This window comes from Diabrotica virgifera, chromosome 5, assembly GCF_917563875.1.
Source record: "Diabrotica virgifera virgifera chromosome 5, PGI_DIABVI_V3a".
NCBI classification, from domain to species: Eukaryota; Metazoa; Arthropoda; class Insecta; order Coleoptera; family Chrysomelidae; genus Diabrotica; species Diabrotica virgifera.
In genome coordinates, this window is record NC_065447.1 from 205,048,726 (window position 1) to 205,068,201 (window position 19,476).

At 34.7% G+C, this 19,476-nt stretch overlaps 1 protein-coding gene across 1 annotated transcript in view; it reads right to left on the reverse strand.

Annotated features, from left to right (window-relative positions):
• The window catches only part of LOC126885269 (dynein axonemal heavy chain 5), a 356,025-nt gene that overhangs the window by 111,581 nt on the left and 224,968 nt on the right, over positions 1-19,476 (reverse strand). The window contains exons 37-43 of the mRNA XM_050651757.1: positions 17,969-18,177; positions 17,670-17,908; positions 12,547-12,950; positions 8,664-8,890; positions 8,353-8,587; positions 6,233-6,419; positions 698-843 (exon numbers count right to left, since the gene is read on the reverse strand). Coding sequence (XP_050507714.1) covers positions 698-843; positions 6,233-6,419; positions 8,353-8,587; positions 8,664-8,890; positions 12,547-12,950; positions 17,670-17,908; positions 17,969-18,177 — 1,647 coding nt within the window. The remainder of the gene's footprint in view (positions 1-697; positions 844-6,232; positions 6,420-8,352; positions 8,588-8,663; positions 8,891-12,546; positions 12,951-17,669; positions 17,909-17,968; positions 18,178-19,476) is intronic.

Below are 19,476 nucleotides of genomic sequence, written 5' to 3' on the forward strand. Positions count from 1 at the left end.
TCCAAATCTCTATCATCAGATGCTTTGTATTCTCTACGTTATTATACGGAGTAGAAGCCTGGACACTTTCCGATGCTTCCTTAAAAAATCGAAGCATTCGAGATGTGGTGTTACAGACGCATGTTAAAAATTTCGTGGGTGGATCGTGTGACTAATGTTGAGATCCTACGTAAAACAGACAAGAAATACGAGAGAATTAATACCATCAAAGAGCGCAAACTAGAATATCTTGCCCATGTTATGAGTAATGAACAGAGATATGGATTGTTGCAACTCATTCTTCAGGGCAAGGTATTTGGAAAGAGAGGACCAGGGAGAAGAAGAATATCTTGGCTTCAAAACCTGAGAAAGTGGTTTATTACATCCACAACCGGACTATTCAGAATAGCACCAAGCAAAATTAGGATAGCCATGCTCCAAAGAGGGAAATGCTTTCAAAATATTCATGACTCATAACCAATAACGTCAAATAATATTTACTTGAATTCAAACAAGACTTTTAGATAAAATGTCGCAGTTTAGTACTATCTACAATATTAGATTCCTGTAAGGGACATCAAACAATAATTATTATTTCTATAGGAAACAAATTTATTGAATATAAAAAAAAACAATTTTGTGGTCCTATCTATGGTAGATTAAATTGTTTCATGGCAAATACAGGAAGTTAATTAATGTTTGTACACATGACCTATACCTTTAGCGATTCCGCCCAAGATGGCTTGGGGCACGGAGTTGAAGTGTCTGCAACTACTGGCTGCAACTTTCTTTGGAACAGCATAAGTACGCAGTCCATAATTCGCATGATTAAGTGTGGAGGTCTTCCTAGTTTTCTGACCGTTGCTGTAAAATAATATAATATACAGTTGAGTCCGCGAGTCTTTACCCGTGCGTCATTAATACCTGGCGAGATAAAACACATACTTTTTATTTAGCATCATTCTCTTCCTCGCATGAAATTAATGACAAACCAGCTGCCGCTTGTTATTAAGTAAAAACACATGTAGACCAGGGCGGATCTGTAAAAATATTAGTACATTTGGACGTTGAGGGGTGACTCAAATTTTTTTGCAGAAATTGCTTGAAAATAAATCAAATAATAATATTTGAGTTATCCTCCCTGTCAGAAAGGTCCGGAACATTGTTTAAATAATCAAAATGTCAAAAAATGAAGGAAAAATTCTATTTTTTTCTTCGTTTTTTGATTATAACTTTAAAACTACTCATTTCCGAGAAAAGTTGTACTAACATAAAAGTTGCGTAATTAAATTTGCTACAATATAGAATTAGTTAAAGATTCAAACAATATTCACCCTTGTTGCCAAATAGCAATAATTGCGAAAAAACCATACAAAAACAAGTATTCGCATTTTACGTCTTTCAACCATTTATGCTAAACTTAGGACCTTCATATTTCACCCAGGAAAACTTTATGATACAGTAAAACAATACTGTAAATTTCATTAAGATCAGTTCAACAGATTTTGCAAAATAAATTTTGCAATCCAGCTTTCGCAAAAAAAATCATTTTTTCAAAATGTTACAGGACTGAAAATACAGCAGATAGCAAATTGAAATTTTTTTTTCGTATAGAAGTGTACTGTACCTTTTATTTTCAATTTGCAAAATTAAAATCGATCAACACCCACAGCGTCAAGAATTTTTTTAAATAAACATTAATTATTGGTGCTACGCGCAGGACAACGGATAGTTTGCTCCGATTGGGCATTCCAATGACCTATGATAATGATTGATACATTTTAATTTTTATTACATTTCGATATAAATAAATAAATTTGTTTATTGCAAAATAAAAACACATACTCTATCCTTTGAAATAACAGTTTTTTAGCAAAAACTTTCTTTGTTCATATATTTTAACTTAGAGAATAAAAGTTTATTATTTTTAAACATATGCATTTGTTTAAACAATATTTCACAAACAATAATAAAATTAGTTTGATTTTTGTGGAATTAAAATATTAAAATACAACAAAATATAGAGTAAGAAAATAATATATTAGATAAAGATTGGAAGAAATTTTGATGGAAATCAACTTGTGTGAATAGAACACCGCTGTCCTGCGCGTAGCACCAAAAATTAATGTTTATTTAAAAAATTTCCTGACGCCGTGGTAATTAATCGATTTTAATTTTGCAAATTGGAAATAAAATGTACAGGACACTTCTATAAGCAAAAAAAATTAAACTTGCTATCTGCTTTATTTTCAGTCCTGCAACATTTTAAAGAAATGAATTTTTTTTTGCCAAAGCTGGATTGCAAAATTTATTTTGCAGAATCTATTAAACCGATCTTAATGAAATTTACAGTGTTGTTTAACTATATTATAAAGTTTTTCTGGGTATAATATGAAGGTCCTAAGTGTAGCAGAAATGGTTGAAAGATGTAAAATGCGAATACTTGTTTTTGTATGGTTTTTTTCGCAATTATTGTTATTTTGCAACAAGGGTGACTATTTTTTAAATCTTTAATCAATTTTATGTTGTAGAAAATTTAATTACACAACTTTTATGTCAGTACAACTTTTCTCAGAAATGAATAGTTTTAAAGTTATAATCAAAAAACCAATAAAAAAATTGAATTTTTCCTTCATATTTTGACATTTTGATTATTTAAACAATGTTCCGGGCCATTTTGAGTGGGAGGATAACTCAAATATTATTATCTGATTTATTTTCAAGCAATTTCTGCAAAAAAATTTGAGTCACCTCTCAACGTCCATCTCAAAACAGATGCGCCCTGGACTAATGTTATTTTTATGAACGATTTAGACTCAGTGCATTGAAAAGAGATAGGTACAAAGAAAGATGATTGAGCATGTCTTCACATATTTTAACTACAATTTCTGACGTTTTGGTTTGTTTACTTTTGTGGCTGTCAGTTTGTTGAATTTTTTGCTATTATTTTTATCGAATTTTTGAATTTTGAAGTTTTTTATAGTATACAAACATTTGTTTTCACAACTAATTTTATATTGGAGTTAGAAATTTTGTAATAAATTTATGTTATTTTACGATAAATTTTGACAACGTATAAAGCTCACCTCATTGTTGACACAGTTGAATGCTTGTGTTTAAGGTTCCGCCAAAGTGAATAAAATAACAAAAAGAAAATATGCTATTGAATCACTTTATAAATTGTTTATTTATTTATTAATCAACGATAATAAAATATTATATTAAGCTACTTGTATATACAGCTAAATGTAGCTGTAATTATGCACCAAAATTTTAAAGCAAAACTTAAATTTCACATTCTATTTATTTGATAACGTCAAATTTTTTACTATAACTCGTGATCGGAATAATATCCACTTGCCGTTGCGTTTAGTAACTTTCCGACTTATTTCGTATGCTTTAAATGATGACGCACGGGTAAAGACTCGCGAACTCAACTGTAAATATCTCATTTAAAATTACTTTAAATGACTTTTATCTGACATATTAAAAAGTAGAAAAAATAACTCAACAAAAATATTTAAAAAGATGAACTGGATGCTTGAAAGAAATTCTAAACTATCCATTTCTAACAGACTACTGATTTACAAATAAATGCTAAGACTAGTATGAACATACGGCGCACAGCTTTGGGGATAAGCCAGTACAAACCATGAGCCTCTAATACACAGGTTTTAGAATGGGGTACTAGCATGCAGCATTGATGCTACATAACTACTGAATCAACCGAGATCTGAAGATGGAGACAGTAGAACAAATAATTGCTAAATTCGCCAGCAAACATGAACAACGTCTACTTCAATATTTTAGTATCGAGGCTATCCAACTCCTCGACAACATAGAAATAAGGTTCAAGACGACAAAATTCTTGGAGTTAGTGAAGTGAAAATAGTTAGTGTAGACACAGCCTACTGTTAGAGCTTACAACTGCGTAAAGTTTAAATATGACAGTGCGTAAGTTAGTACCTATAGAAACATTACTGAATGAAACTACAGTTCTTAAAATGACAACTATAATAATCTTTGTTAGAATGGAATAGCTCATTGACCTTTTTAATCGTAAAGATTGCAGTATACAGTACCCTGAATTCGTTGGTAAAAAATAGTTTAGATAAATATAGAAGGTTCTGATATATAGAAGAGCAAAAAGAACAATTGCAATAGGTACTAAAAAAATCTATGGTCAAGAACTTATGTAGATTTCTTGACCGGTATATTACATACATACAGAGTGTTCCAACGAAAATTTGACCCCTCCCCCCCAGAAACTCAGAAACCAAGAATTTCTTCACAAATCAACAATTTCTATTGGACGGGGGACGAATTTTCATGCAATATTCATGCCCTCGAATGTAACCCCCTACGGTCCCGCATCAACCCAGAATTTTTTTTAAATAGCAAATGTAGTCGAGTGTCATATCATTTTAAAGCTAATTTTTTTCTCTATACGACCCTCTATTTTTTTTAATTTGCATGGTAGCTTTAAAGATAAATTTGGATTTAACCAATTTATAATCAATTTGTTAAGTCCAAAATTATCTTCAAACTACTTCTTCTTCTTCTTTTTGTATAGACATGACTCTGTCTGTTTTTTCAATGTGCCTCTAGTAATTTGTGGTTCCATCGTTTTCGTGGTCTTCCCACTGATCGTCTTCCTATTGGGGAACCTTCGCTCGCTGTCCTGACTACCCTATTTGTTCTTATTCGGCTTATGTGGTCATTCCATTCTATTCTTCTCTTTCTTGCCCAGTTATTAGTGTTATCCACCTTGCATCTCTGTCGTATATCTGTACTTCTAGCTCTGTTCCATAGAGTCTTACCACCATTTTTTGAAGGGTTTTCATCTCCGCTGTTTCGATCAATCTTTTTATCCTCTCTGTGTGGGGTCGTGTTTCTGCCGCGTATGTCATTATTGGTCTGATGACTGTTTTGTAAATTCTGCCTTTCATTTCTTTTCCGATATTTTTATTTCTCCATATTGTGTCATTCAGGTAACCTGCGACTCTGTTTGCTCTATTTACTTGATCTTCCACTTCTGTTTCGAGCCTTCAGTAGCTAGATAGTGTGATGCCTAGGTATTTAAATTCCATCACTACTTGTTCTATTATCTGACCTTTCAGCTCCAATTTACATCTTATTGGATCTGCTGTTTTAACCATGCATTTTTGAGGAAATTAACATGTTAAATTTTTTGGCGATTATGTTGAATTGGTGCAGCATACGTTGTAAATCATATTCACTATGAGAGATTAGTATTGCATCGTCCGCATAGCAGATTATTTTAAGTTGTTTTTCTCCCATTTGGTATCCTTTTTTAGTTCTTACTTTTTGAAGTTATACTTCTTTAGACGCGATTGAGAGTGAATTTTTATTACTCTGCGCGCATGCGCATACATACAGTTAGTATGGACTTAGTTGCTAAATATTTCAATTTATGTAGATACCTATGTATCAGCACAAATAAGGTGCAAAATGAATATATTAGTGTTTTTAGTAAATATATTTATTAAAATTTTTGTATCTTTGGATTTGTCTTCCTCGGGAGTAAGATAATAAGTATTATTAAAACATTTTTATTTTATACCTCACTTTATATATTTGTCACCGTGATTGTAATTATGTCCGAGAAGCGATGTATACAAAGCCGTGGTAGGTCATTGGTAGAGCATTCTACTAGAGATCGAAAGGTCCCGCGTTCAAATCCGGACCAATTCATATTCTTTTTTTTTTTTGTATTGTTTTAATAAAAATTTTTTGAAAGTGGTAAGTATTAAAATTAGTTTAATATTTAAATAAAATACAAATAAACTGTTGAAATCATATAATATAATTACAACTTCTTACGTGCGTACAAAGTACACACACATTCTTTTTTTTATTATTTCGTCCATGATCAGGTTGAGCAATAAAGGACTCAAGGAATCCCCCTGTCTTATTACATTGCCGGCTTCAATTGGGTCAGTTAGTTCATCTTCCACTTTTACTTTCATTGTGTTGTTCTGGTAGATGATCTTCAAACTTATTAAGTACGTAAATTAAAAAAATAGAGCGTCGTGCAGAGAAAAAATTACCTATCAAATAATGTAACAGTCAACCACACTTGCTATTTAAAAAAAAAAGTTGGTGGTTGATCCGGGACAGTAGGGGGTTATATTTGAGGCCATGCATTTTTTTAAAATTTGAAGAAGCTCTTGGTTTCTGAGTTTCTGGGTGGGTAAATTTTTGTTGGAACAGGCTGTATGTTTTAGCTTACCAATATGAGCAGGTTTTATGGTGTTTAAAGCAGCTTCTGCTTCTTCAAGAGCGGGTTTCGCAGCTTCTAATTTTTCCTCAGCTAAAGCTTTCTCCACAGCTATTGATTGTACTAGAACTTCAGCTTTCTCTTTGACTTTTTGGACTTGATTCTTAACTATTTCTGCTTGCATTGCTCTTTCAGTAACCTATAATAGCAAATAATACTGTGTTGTTATTGTACAATCATGTTACATAGACATAAATAAAAACACTAAGGCCGAGCTAAAAAAACACTATTTTTTTCTTCTTCTCTAGTAGCCGTCGCGCGTCGATTCTACACCGTATTATACATATTTCATTAATAGTAGGGGAGCAAAGTATGCTAATGTGCAGTCACTCGAGCGTTATGGGGACCTATTGGGTTGTGAAGAGTAGGTTCTAAAACCAAAAAAAAATTAAGTAAAGTTTTCCATTTTAGTGGGCGCTTGTTATTTTTTAAATTAATTTTCCATTTACAACAATCGTTTTTTCCGATTATAACGCCATCTGTCCATAATTCGAAAAAATGTTTTGAATAAAAGTTACTTATTTTTACGCAAGGAATCCAAATCTGCTATAAAAAATGGGAGCTCCTATTTAAGATTTTAAAGTAACCCCCCACCCCACTTCCGTGGGGGGTCGTGTTTAGTGCCATTTAGATAGATTTTTTAAAAATATTGAATAAGTGTATTTTACAGTTTTTCGATCTGATGTTCATTTCGCGAAATATCGCGGGATTCGTATTTAAAATAATAAATTTACCCCCCACCCTTCTCCGTGGGAAGTCGAGCTTAGTATCATTCGATAGATTTTTAAAAAATATTAAGCACTTATTTTTTAGTTTTTCGATCTGTCATTCATTTCGCGAAATATTCGCTTTTTTCTTGTGAAACTTTGGGACTCACCCATTTCCTTACGCCCGGCTCAAATCGTCAGATTTTTTAAATATACACTCTTTTGCATTGAACTTACCTTATCTTAATCTAACAATTTCGAGTTTTTTTAAGGGTAGATTTTTTTTCGGGCCCCCCTTAACGAACTCCCCTGTGTTAAGAGCCAATATATGGTAGAGGTACATCTGCATGGTACCAGGTTTCTCCCCATATGCTAATCTGACGCGCTCGAGTAACTGCAAAATCTCCGCTTGGGCTCCCCTACCATGACTAATATATAAGTTCTAGGGGTTTGACGCAGACCGGCCGATCTGCTTTCTATAAGCTTCCCGCCAGCACTCATAGATCTTTTATTTGGATTTAATAACATACGTCTTCATTTTAACAGCAAGTTCTACTTTGCTATGTATTCATAAGGTTTGCTTTAATGATCCGTATCGGTGTTACTAAGACCTATTTGGCCAGATCCCCATCGTGCCTCTACTCGTTTCCTTTATATTTTTATTTGAAAACTCAGCAAAGGCACTTATTTCTGAGTCCCCTTCAGGCACATCCCTTTTTTCTATTCTCCGGGAGTATAACTATAGTATATCAAATAAACTTAAACGCATATAAATCATAAAATTGTAGATTGTCTTTCTAAAACAGTTTTAATTTAATCTCTCTAATGTTCGATTACAAATTTTTTTTCATAAAAACGGCATCACCGCACTAAAAACTCTCATAAGGGACTGCATTGCCTATGTTCCCTACACTGTACAGTCAAGGTGGGACGGACTATAGGTACGGCAAAGTGATGTTAACATTTTTGTACAACTATAAAGGAACTTTGGATGTTCTCTTCATTCTCACGTAAAGTCGTTATTTTGCTCGACAATGCTCGACCTGTTATTATGAAAGCAGTGAAAGAAAATATACCAAAAAAAATTATGAATAGTAGGGCATCCACCCTATGGATCCGATTTATGGCCTTGTGATTTTCACATCTTTGGGCCAAAAAAGACATTAAAATGTAATTAGAAGGCATTTTCGGTCAGACAAAGTACAAAATTCCGAAAGTAGAGGATGCATAGCTTGGTGGAGCAGTGGGACATATACCTTAATTTTAGAGTTTTAGAGTTTAGAATATTTGTAGATATGTTAAAGGACTACAGATGGGTTTTAGAATTTTAGGTATACAAAGTATCTAAATTAATAACTTACTGACCTCGGTTAGCACCCTTTCTGCTCGTTGCGATGCATCTACCAACTCTTTTTCCATAACAGCCAACTCTTTCTTTAACACCAATACTGACGAAGAGGCTTCAGCCAGCTTTTCTAATCCAGTATCCATCCTTAGTGCTCCGTTACTAAGCTCTATTTGTTTGTTATTGTATATACTCTTATAGCCAGCAATAAAATTTAAGTAGGACTTTGGAGTAACATGTGTAGCTCTTCTAAACCTGTATAACACAAAAACTAAACGTCATAAAAACGTATATTAACTAGAAGTAAAATAGTGACAATGTATAAAATTACCTCTGGAAATATTCCACAGAAGTTATGGATACGACATCCTGTATGGAACCAAGAGCCACAACTAATTCTTCTTTTACTTCTTTGGTACAGGCTATTTCAAAGTCATCCAGGAAATGTTGTGCTACAAGAACTAGAGCATCTTTCGGCCACGGTTGAAACCAATCGATGGTACAGCCAGATATGAGGGCTGGAAACCTTAACGCTCTACTTCTAAATTTTTCTCCAACCTTAAACATACGATTGTATATTTTTTTATTGGATAATAATTAGAAACATTATTTAGTGGATGCGCTCAAACGAAGAAGAGTTCAAATTGCTTGTATTCAAGAAACTAGGTGGAAAGGACAAAGGGCGAAAGAACTAGGTGATGGATATAAATTGTGGTATGTAGGGAGTAGTAACACTAGAAATGGAGTTGGTATAATTGCTGATAGTGAAATGAAAGATAACGTAGTAGATGTTGTAAGAACGAGTGATAGAATGATGTCAGTGAAATTTGTAATTGATAAAGAGGTATTGAATGTTGTGTGTGTGTATGCTCCTCAAACAGGTCTGGGTGAGAATGAAAGAAGAGCTTTCTATGATCAATTGGGAGACATACTGAGTGATATTCCAGCGGAGGAGAAAGTTATAATAGGAGGTGATTTCAATGCACATGTGGGCCAAGCCAAGACAGGATATGAAACAATACATGGGGGATTAGGCTTTGGAACTAGAAATGAAGCTGGAGATGACATGCTAGAATTAGCAACAGCATTGGATATGGCGATTGTTAACACATTCTTTAAAAAGAGAGAAACTCAACTTATTACCTACAAAAGTGGACAACATCAATCCCAAATAGACTACTTCATGATAAGGAAAGAAGACATACGTGAATGCAAGGACTGCAAGGTAATAGTTAGTGAGACAGTAAGCCAACAACATAAGCTGCTTGTTCTGGACATCGAAGTAAAAAGCGAAACTAAACAAAAATATCGGAGAGGACCACAAAAAATCAAGTGGTGGATGCTAAAAGATGAGAAGGAAGGTCTATTCAGGGAAAGAATAGTAGAAAAAATATGTTGGAACATGAAAGGAAGCCCTAACACAATTTGGAGAAAAATGGCCAATATTATTAGAGAGACGGCTATTGAAATACTTGGGAAAACGTCAGGAAAGAAGTTTGAAGATAAAGAGACTTGGTGGTGGTCAAATGAAGTACAAGGAAACATAAAAGAGAAGAGAAAATTATATAAAAAGTGGCAAGAAACCAGATCGGACATAGATCTTCAAAACTATATGGTCGCCAAAAAGAAAGCGAAAGTAGCAGTAGCAAAAGCTAAAGCAGAAGCGTATTCAAACCTATACGATCAACTTGATACCAGGGAAGGCGAAACGAAGATATATAAAATAGCCAAACAGAGAGCAAAGAAAGCAAAAGATTTTAATCAGATTAGATGTATCCGAGATGAAAATAATAAAATACTAGTTCACGAAAGGGATGTCAAAAAGAGATGGAGAAAGTACTTTGACAGCTTATTAAATGAAGAATTTGACAGACAGCCTGTAGAGTCAACGGAGACAGTAGCAGCAATGGTCACCAAAATAACCAACGAGGAAGTGGCTCAAGCGCTTCAAAAAATAAAGAAAGGAAAAGCGGTAGGACCAGATGATATTCCTGGGGAAGTATGGAGAGCATTGGGAGAGACAGGAACAAGGTGGCTAGCAGGTCTATTTAATAGAATTATGGAAGTTGGACAAATGCCAGACGAATGGAGAAGCAGTATACTGGTACCTGTTTACAAAAACAAGGGAGATATACAACAATGTACAAACTACAGGGCTATAAAACTGCTTAGCCACACCATGAAAATATGGGAAAGAGTAATTGATAGACGGATACGTGAAGAAACCGAAATATCCGAGAATCAATTTGGCTTTATGCAGGGTAGATCAACAACAGATGCAATTTTCATTATAAGGCAGTTGATGGAAAAATACAGGAGTAAAGAAACAAACGCTCATATGGTATTCATTGATCTTGAGAAAGCATATGATAGAGTTCCTCGAGAGATTCTGTGGTGGGCACTCAATAAGAAAGGAGTCCCTGGTGAATATGTAAAGATTGTGAGGGATATGTATGAGGGAGTAACGACTAGTGTTAGGACAGGTGTGGGAGAGACTGATAAATTTCATGTGAAAGTAGGATTGCATCAAGGTTCTGTGCTTAGTCCGTATTTATTCTCATTAGTTTTGGACCAGATAACAGCGAAAATACAGGGTAACATTCCATGGTGCTTAATGTATGCTGATGATGTCGTGTTAGTAGGAAATAGTGAAAGAGACTTAGAACAAAAACTGGAACAGTGGAGACAAGCTCTGGAGGAAAAAGGTTTAAAACTTAGTAGGACAAAAACAGAGTATTTGGAATGTTCATTTAAAGATGGAGCTACTACAAATAAAATGGTATCTTTGGATGGTGAAATGATTGTAAAAAGCAATAGTTTTAAGTACCTAGGATCGGTATTACAGAGTAATGGAGAAATAGATGGAGATGCATGCAGTAGAATTAGGGCTGGATGGATGAAGTGGAAAGAAGCGAGTGGTGTGTTGTGTGACAGAAAAATTCCAATGAAGCTGAAGGGAAAATTCTATAAAACAGCCATAAGACCAGCTATGATGTACGGAACTGAATGTTGGGCAGTGAAAAAGAAAGAGGAACAGCGAATGCATGTGGCGGAAATGAGAATGCTTAGATGGATGAGTGGAGTGACAAAGAAGGATAAAATTAGAAATGAGTATATTAGGGGAAGTCTAGGCGTGGCACCAATTGATGCCAAAATGAGAGAGCATAGGTTAAGATGGTTTGGTCATGTTCAACGTCGAGACGTTAACCACCCAATACGAAGAATAGCTGAAGTGCAGATTCCTGGAAGGAGTAGGAGAGGAAGACCAAAGAAGAGCTGGGGGGAGACGATAAGGCAGGACATGTTGGTAAAGGGGATTAACATTGATATGGCCCAAGATAGAATTGTGTGGAGAAATGCAATTAGGGAAGCCGACCCCGCATAGGGATAAGGCAAAGAGAATGATGATGATGAATTAGAAACATATTACAACAATATTTGAAGCCTCCTACATAAATTACATCATGATACAAATTGTTTAATATATATTTTTTCTATTCTCATACTATAATATATCAATTATGATGTCACTACTTGTATCATAATAAACTTCATTATGATACAGATTTTCATTACAATACAGATTTTTAACCAATAGAATCGCGATATGGCATTCGCGATAAAGGTGGCACAAGCGCAGTGACCAATGGCGAGTCAAATACATACGCTTTGACAGTTCTCAATATGTAAACAAACTGTCACACTGACAAACTACTTAACTTGTTTGCGTTACAAAATTAATAAATTTGGATATATTTTTTGTTGTTAATGATCATAGAAAAACTCGTGTATACAACTTGCATTTAATTATCACTATGAAGCTCATACTCTATACTATGAAGCTCATACTCGCCGCTAGGCGGCTCGTTTCGTATCCCTCATACTTGCTTCATAATAACCATAATTAAATGCTCGTTGCATAATATACTATTAAGAAATATCATATCTTAGTTTAATTACATCACTATACCGACATAGGTGAAGAAAAATATCTTTAGAACAAAGTTTTTTTATTTTAGAATCTGATCTTTAGAACAAAAAATTTACTGAGAGAGTTACATGAAAGGGCTTAAATCTTTTGAAACAATTAAATAGAATAATATTTAAAGAATACCCTAATATGTTATTGTATTCCATAATATTTCATCTATTTTGACTTATGTAACACAGATTATATGAACGACCAATAGATGAGATTATTATTATTATCTTACCGGTGAAAAACAGAACACAACATGTAAGTTCTGGCACGTCCTATTCATAAAGTACTCCATGACAACCTCATTATTTAACGTCCTTTTTGGGTTCTCCCTCTTCATGATTGGAGTTAATTCCTGAATAATCTCAGCTTGATCGTCTTTGGTAAATAAATTAGAAATAACTCCTGAGGAAAGGATATTATTTAGATATTCTAAGAATCCCTCTTCTTTTATATCCAGATCAGTGAAGATAAAAGTGGTGCCTTTTCCTTGACATCCGCAAGATCTGTATAGTACTTTAAGATCTTCCAGGAAGTTGCCTATGTTATAGGATCTCGTCAAAGCTATCTGGAACGTTTTGTAACCAGCGATAAAGGAGGAAAGTTTAGTAAGGGATTGTTTACCACTACCACCGACACCTAAAATTTAATATAGTCCGATTATAAATAATATTACCTACATACTTACTTATTGTAATAAACCGAATCACGTCAAAATACACACACTATAGTACTTCCAACCTGAATAAGTATTACATACCCTTAGGAGCATTTGGGCATACAATATTGGGATGAAGAGGATTGGTCGAGGTAGATCAAGTACGAATCATCCGAGTCCCATTGCTCTCCAGGCACTCCTCCATAACTCTCTCAAAGCACGCAGATGTGGTATGTGAGGATACTATTGATGCTGGGTACTTGAGAATCTTCGGAAGCGAGACATTCACTTGTCTTCTCCGCGTGAAGTCCAGAACAGCCAGCGCTTTAGCCCTGTGGTTTTCTTTTTCTGGTAGTCTTTATGTGTTTTGTGTGTCCAACCATAGAGTTTGAGTCCTACTGCTGATCACACTCAAGATTCTCAACATTCGGGTCGGAAAATAGGCCTCTCTGGTCCGGTTTTTTAAGGTTAGATTCGTTTTTAAGACCTGACGAGGTTTTGTTAGTATTTTTTTGGTCAGCATGTGTCATTTTTTGCGTTCGTTTTTTGATATTTTTTTAGAGTGGCCTAGGTCTTTATTTGTGCCATTTGTTTGACAACCAAATGGCACAGAACAATTCTAACCTGGAGACCATACCAACACAAAACACCCAGAGGCAGACCTTCTATGAGATGGAAAGATGATCTGAAACGAACTGCCGGGAAAAATTGGCTACAAGTAGCGCACAACAAAAAACAATGGAAAGGAAGACTTGAAGAGACTTATGTTCAGATGTGGACGTGAATGGCTAGACGAAGAAGAAGAAGAAGGTCTTTATTGTTGTTTTTTTTTTATTTTTTTGAGAGAATTTGGAATAAGGATCAGCTGAAGGTGGGAGATGGTCGAGCGTTGCATAGCTACTTATATAATATATCTTCTCAGTCACTGCTAAGGCGTTTCTGTTTGAGCCTTCTGTGATTCCACCGGTGGAAGACATCATACCGTATGATCTCTCGCAGGATCTGGTTGGGATGGTCTACTAGTTTGGCGAATTTTGATCTTGCTTTTTCGTCCACCTGGTCTAATACTTCGATCTGTTGGGTGTCTCTGAAAGGAATCTTTCTGCTACGTATCGAGGGACGTTCGCTACCTCTCGTAGTGCTCCGTTGTGGACAGCTCGATTCTTCTTTCTGCTCATCTTGCAGGTCTGTCCCCATACGAGAAATGCCTATGTCAGGATGTTCGTACAGTGTGGTGCTGTTTATGAGCCATGTATTTGTTTTCAATTATTGTTAATTTGCTTCTTCTCCCAGTTAGGCTTTGATATTAGAGACACTCCAGTTGGACACTCCGATTGGACTGTCGAACATCTCTAGTTCAGCCGGTACGCCGTATCTAGTCCTAAACATCACCAAATATGGTGCCTGGTATTCCGGTGGCATCAGCTGGATATCCAGATTTCTTCATTTTATAGATCAGTCCTTTGTGCCAAACTCTGTGGAATGCTTAGCTTACATCTAGGGAGGCTACTCTGATATAATATCTATCATTGAAGCCTGCTGCAATGTATTCTGTGAGCGTGAGTACCTTGTTTTGAATGTATGGCTCTAAATCCGAATTGGGATTCTGGTAAAACCTGTAGTCTTTCTGTTTCCTCTTCGAGTCTTGAGAGTACCACTCTCAGCGTTTTTACTGACTGCTGAAAGTAAGCTTATTTAGCTAAAGTTCTGTGGAAAAATGCTGTTTTTCCTGGTTTGTGGATTATGATCACCTGGGGTTCCTTCCAAATATTGGGAAATATTCTGAATCTCAACGACTGCTTTGGCAGGGTGGTATTTTAGAGCCATGTAGGTTATTTTGTCTGGTCCAGGTGCTCTTTTTGGAGAGATTTTCAGAATCAGTCGCTCAATTCTTTTGGATGTGTGTTTCTGCAGCGTAGCGTATAAATATACACCACTTCTAAAAAATATTAACGCTCGTGCTATAAGTACAGTGAGACACAGACGCAGACCAAAAGTATAAAAGTAGAAAGATGGAATGAAATGGAATCAAAAGGACGATTTTCTATCACCAAAACCATCTAAGATTACTTTAAAGTAACTAAACTGAGAAATACGTAAATATGTTTGAAGAGACAAACAAATAATTCTTAGGAAAAACATTTCCACATGTGGCACATGTCATGTGCATAAATAATGCTCTATTAGAAACATTTACTGTTCAGTTGTTTGAACCACGATTTTAACAGTAGAGTACGGTTAATATCGCAGATATTAGTAGTTGTTTTTTATTTGGGTTAGTAGATATTATAGTGGATATTAGTAGAGAAACCAAATTTGTTAGATAAATAATAAAGTTTCTACAATATCATGACTACACTAAGCGGCAAAATTAATGGAACACCTTAAAAATGGGGCATGTTAGATGTCTCGAATTTCCTAAACCTGTTGTCCGATTTGAGTAACTTTTTTAGTATGTTATAGCCTTATCATTTAAGAAAATCGATGTAATAATATTGTTACTAGACAGGTAAATGTTATTTTATACCGGGTGTAACAATCATACTGTGTTTTTTCCTTAACCCTTTCAGTCACACACCTAGAAGGAGGCATCCAAAAATTATAAAATTTGGTAGATATGCTTGAGAGAAGTAACTAAAACAATTCGTAACAAAAAAAACTTCCCCTCCATATGTTTTTTTTTTGTTACGACTTGTACCTCACAAGTTACATGTTGCCTTTAAGGATGTTACAAAAAAAAACAAAATCAACTAATTAGTATTTAATTTATTCTAATACTAGAAATAAATTTATTATTATCATCTAACAAAATACAAAAAAAGAATAGTTGTTTAGAAAATGACTCAAGAGCCTATCTATTATGAAAATCGGCTAAACAATTCCTGAAATTTACATCATTTTCTCTAACTTCCTGGTCGTTGTTTGGCTCTTGCTCCAAATCATCCTCTAGATCTTAAGAATTAGTTTCTTCTTCATCTGAACAAGCACTTTCTTTCAAAAATTTAACTATTTCATCATTAGTTTCCATTTGAGTATCATCCCCCATCCATCATCTTCATCGTCAAGATCCGGAAATCTGAGGCATCGTCATTTTAAAGATAATATAGTACCTCCTCATTTTTGTAAGTGGTTTTTTACTATATTTAGCCATACCTGAAAATAAATTTTCATAAAATAACATGTTTTACACGAATATATATATTATTCGTTTTGTCACAAAAATATCCATAAAAGCAGTTTGTACCTCATAAGGTACATCTAATTGAGGTGCCCAAATTACTACTTTGTATCATCTACATTTTAGAAACTAATACATACTATCATAAATTACAGTGTTTACTTACCTATGAAACATATATCAGCGTTTATTCTCGAAAATAAACATCAAAAACAACATACACAAACAGACTGTCCTAACCTCTTGAATATGTCACTCAAACGAACTAATTTCAAATCAGGTTATAACTGTAAAGCAGGAACAAAATCGCGCGCAAAATGCAGGCATCTACGAATTGGACAGGATATTTGACCTGCAAAATATTTTCTTGGATATAAGTCAATTCCCATTGATGTTTAAAATCATATATAATAAATGTACCTTTTGAGGTACAGTGTGACTGAAAGGGTTAAAGTTTGGAACACACTGTGGCATATTCTAGCATATATAAAATGAAATTAACACTAAATCCTATCGTTAGGCTTTGTTAACATTTCTTTTTAGATTCATTTGCTTATGTTGGATAATAAAAAATTTAGGTTCGTTAACAACTAGCCATGTTGTTTATCAATAAATTCTCATTTTTTGTTTAATTTTTTTTTAATTTAATAAACAAGCCTAAAGTAGGCTATGAGAAATTAAAAATTTAATGAATGTCAAATTGTTTTAACAGTCAAAAAGTGTCCGGTTTATTGTGAAAATTAGTAGATTTTTTATTATTTAAAATTTCAATAAAGTCCGTATTTCTTTTGTTGTTTGGTGGAAATGGAACGCGCTACGAGGAATTTGACCCGCGATGAGTGTGTTGAAGCAGTGATCTTACATAGCGAAGGACTTATCTACCATGGTATCGGCTCCTTATATTGGTAAAAATTTTTTGCTAATGCACGATAATGCAAAACCTCACGTTCACGAACTGTAACCGAATATTTACAACAGATAAATCTTCGGACTTTGAATTGGCCATCGCATAGTATATATCTTAACCCTATCGACATAATTGGCAGAAGACTACGACAGCGTTTGCCACCTCCTAGAAACTTACAAGAGGTAGAAGCAGTAGCTCTCGAGATTTGGAGTCATATTAAGACCAAAAATAGCCTACCTCATTTGTAATATAAAAGTACATATCTCTTTTGTTATCATACATAAGCGAATGAATCGAAAAATAAAACGTTAAGAAAGCTTAAGGCTACAATTGAATTTTAATTTCAATATTTTACGTATGCTAAAATATGCCACAGGGTGTTCTGAACTTTAAGTAAAAAACACAGTATGATTGTTACATCCGGTGCAAAATGATATTTACCTGTCTAGTAACAATATTATTACATCGATTTTCTTAAATAATCAGGCTATAACATACTAAAAAAATCACTTGAATCGGACAACAAGTTTAGGAAATTCGAGACATCTAACATTTCTCCCATTTTTAAGGTGCCCCGTCAATTATTTTGCAGCTTAGTGTATATCTCACACTTACCCACTAGCATTACATTGCCTCTGGGATGTCTTATAACTCTTGAAATTTTTACCAAGTGAAGCATTGCGTCTGGGAAAAATACTAAGTCCATGCCTGATCCTCTAATCATTTCATTAAACTGTGCCAAAAACATATCCAATCTTTCTCTTAATTCGTTAGAATTTATAACCGGTTCATATACTTTTGGAAGTTCCATATCTGCATCTTCACCTTCTTCACCTGTTGGTTCTGGAGCATCCCTAAACAATTATTATTGATGAATTTATGCTAAATATTTAATGTTGCCCATAACTATTTACCTCATGAAATCTACAAACACTGGATTTGGTTCTGTTTTAATTCTCAGTTCTTCGCCTAAATTTTCTTGGACTAGACTTAACAGCTCTTCATTGAACCAGTCTTTATCTTCTTGTATCGTGAATCTGTCTGAAAATACTCGAGTGCATTCGTGCTTCCACAAAACCATCATGCATCCTTCAGACTCAATTACAGTTGATAATGTGCCAATCTAAAAAAAATAAATGACTGCTTATTATTTCAGCATTTATTTCGAGGCTGTGAAGAACTGGTTAACTCTGATATTATCAGATATTACCAATAACTACTTCGTTAAAAGCTGAGTGTTATAAAAATTTATCTATCTGTCTTCTATCTATCTATCGATTTATCTATCTGATATTCGTTCTACGTCTTATTTTGGTGTTTCTAATCTTGTCTCTTTATGTATTTATAGGCGCAACAGTCCGTTAAGACCCAGGGCATTTTTATAAAACATAACCATAAGATTAACTAATTACAATTATAAACAAAACTCAAATTTAAGTATATACACAATTTTTTAACAACTATGAAAGACCTGATGAACAACATTTCCTTTCCAGTCCCTCACTTTCGCGTGTTTAAGGTTTTCCTCCACTGTATTAATCCACCCCATTCTGGGTCTGTCCCTTCTTTTGGGAGCGATTAGTTTTGTGGTCATAACTAGGTTAGGCATTATGTTCACTGCCATTCTTTCTACATGTCCCAACTATCTGATTCTTTGTGACTTGACGAACCTGGTGATAGTAGGTTCTTTGTACAATTAAGAGAGCTGAGAGAAAAAGACATCATCTCAACCAGACAGTATGGTTTCAGGAAAGAAAAATCTGCTATAGATGTGGTCAAGCATATTACAGACACTGTAAAGAACACCAGAAAAAGATGGGCCGTTTTAGTAATGTTTGACGTAAAGAACGCCTTTAACTCGGCCAACTGGGCCCATATTATTACTAAATTAGAAACCGCTAAAGTCTCGGGATATCTGATCAATATTATAAAAAGATATTTAAGCGAGAGACATGTTTCAGTGGCCAGAAATGTTGATATGAAACTAACAGCCGGTGTACCGCAAGGCTCTGTACTAGGTCCAACGTTATGGAATGTCTTGTACAATGGGGTTTTAAATATCGATTACGGTAGAAACAACATGGTAGTAGCCTATGCAGAAGACCTTGTTATATTGGTCACCAACGACATGTACTGGGACCTTGTGGAAATCGTAAACGAATGCTGTGAGAAAGTGAACAGGTGGATGGAAAATAATGATCTTGAACTTGCAGGTCACAAAACAGAAGTGGTCATCCTTAAAGCTCCAAGAAATGGTCCGGACTTGACCTTCCAAATAGGTAGTAGTCAACTAGAGCCGACGAACTGTGCGAGGTATTTGGGCATTGACCTGGACAGAGGCCTAAGATACACGAAACACTTATTAAGAGTGGTTAAGAAGGCAGACGAACGGACGGCAGCTATCCAGAGAATAATTCCTAAC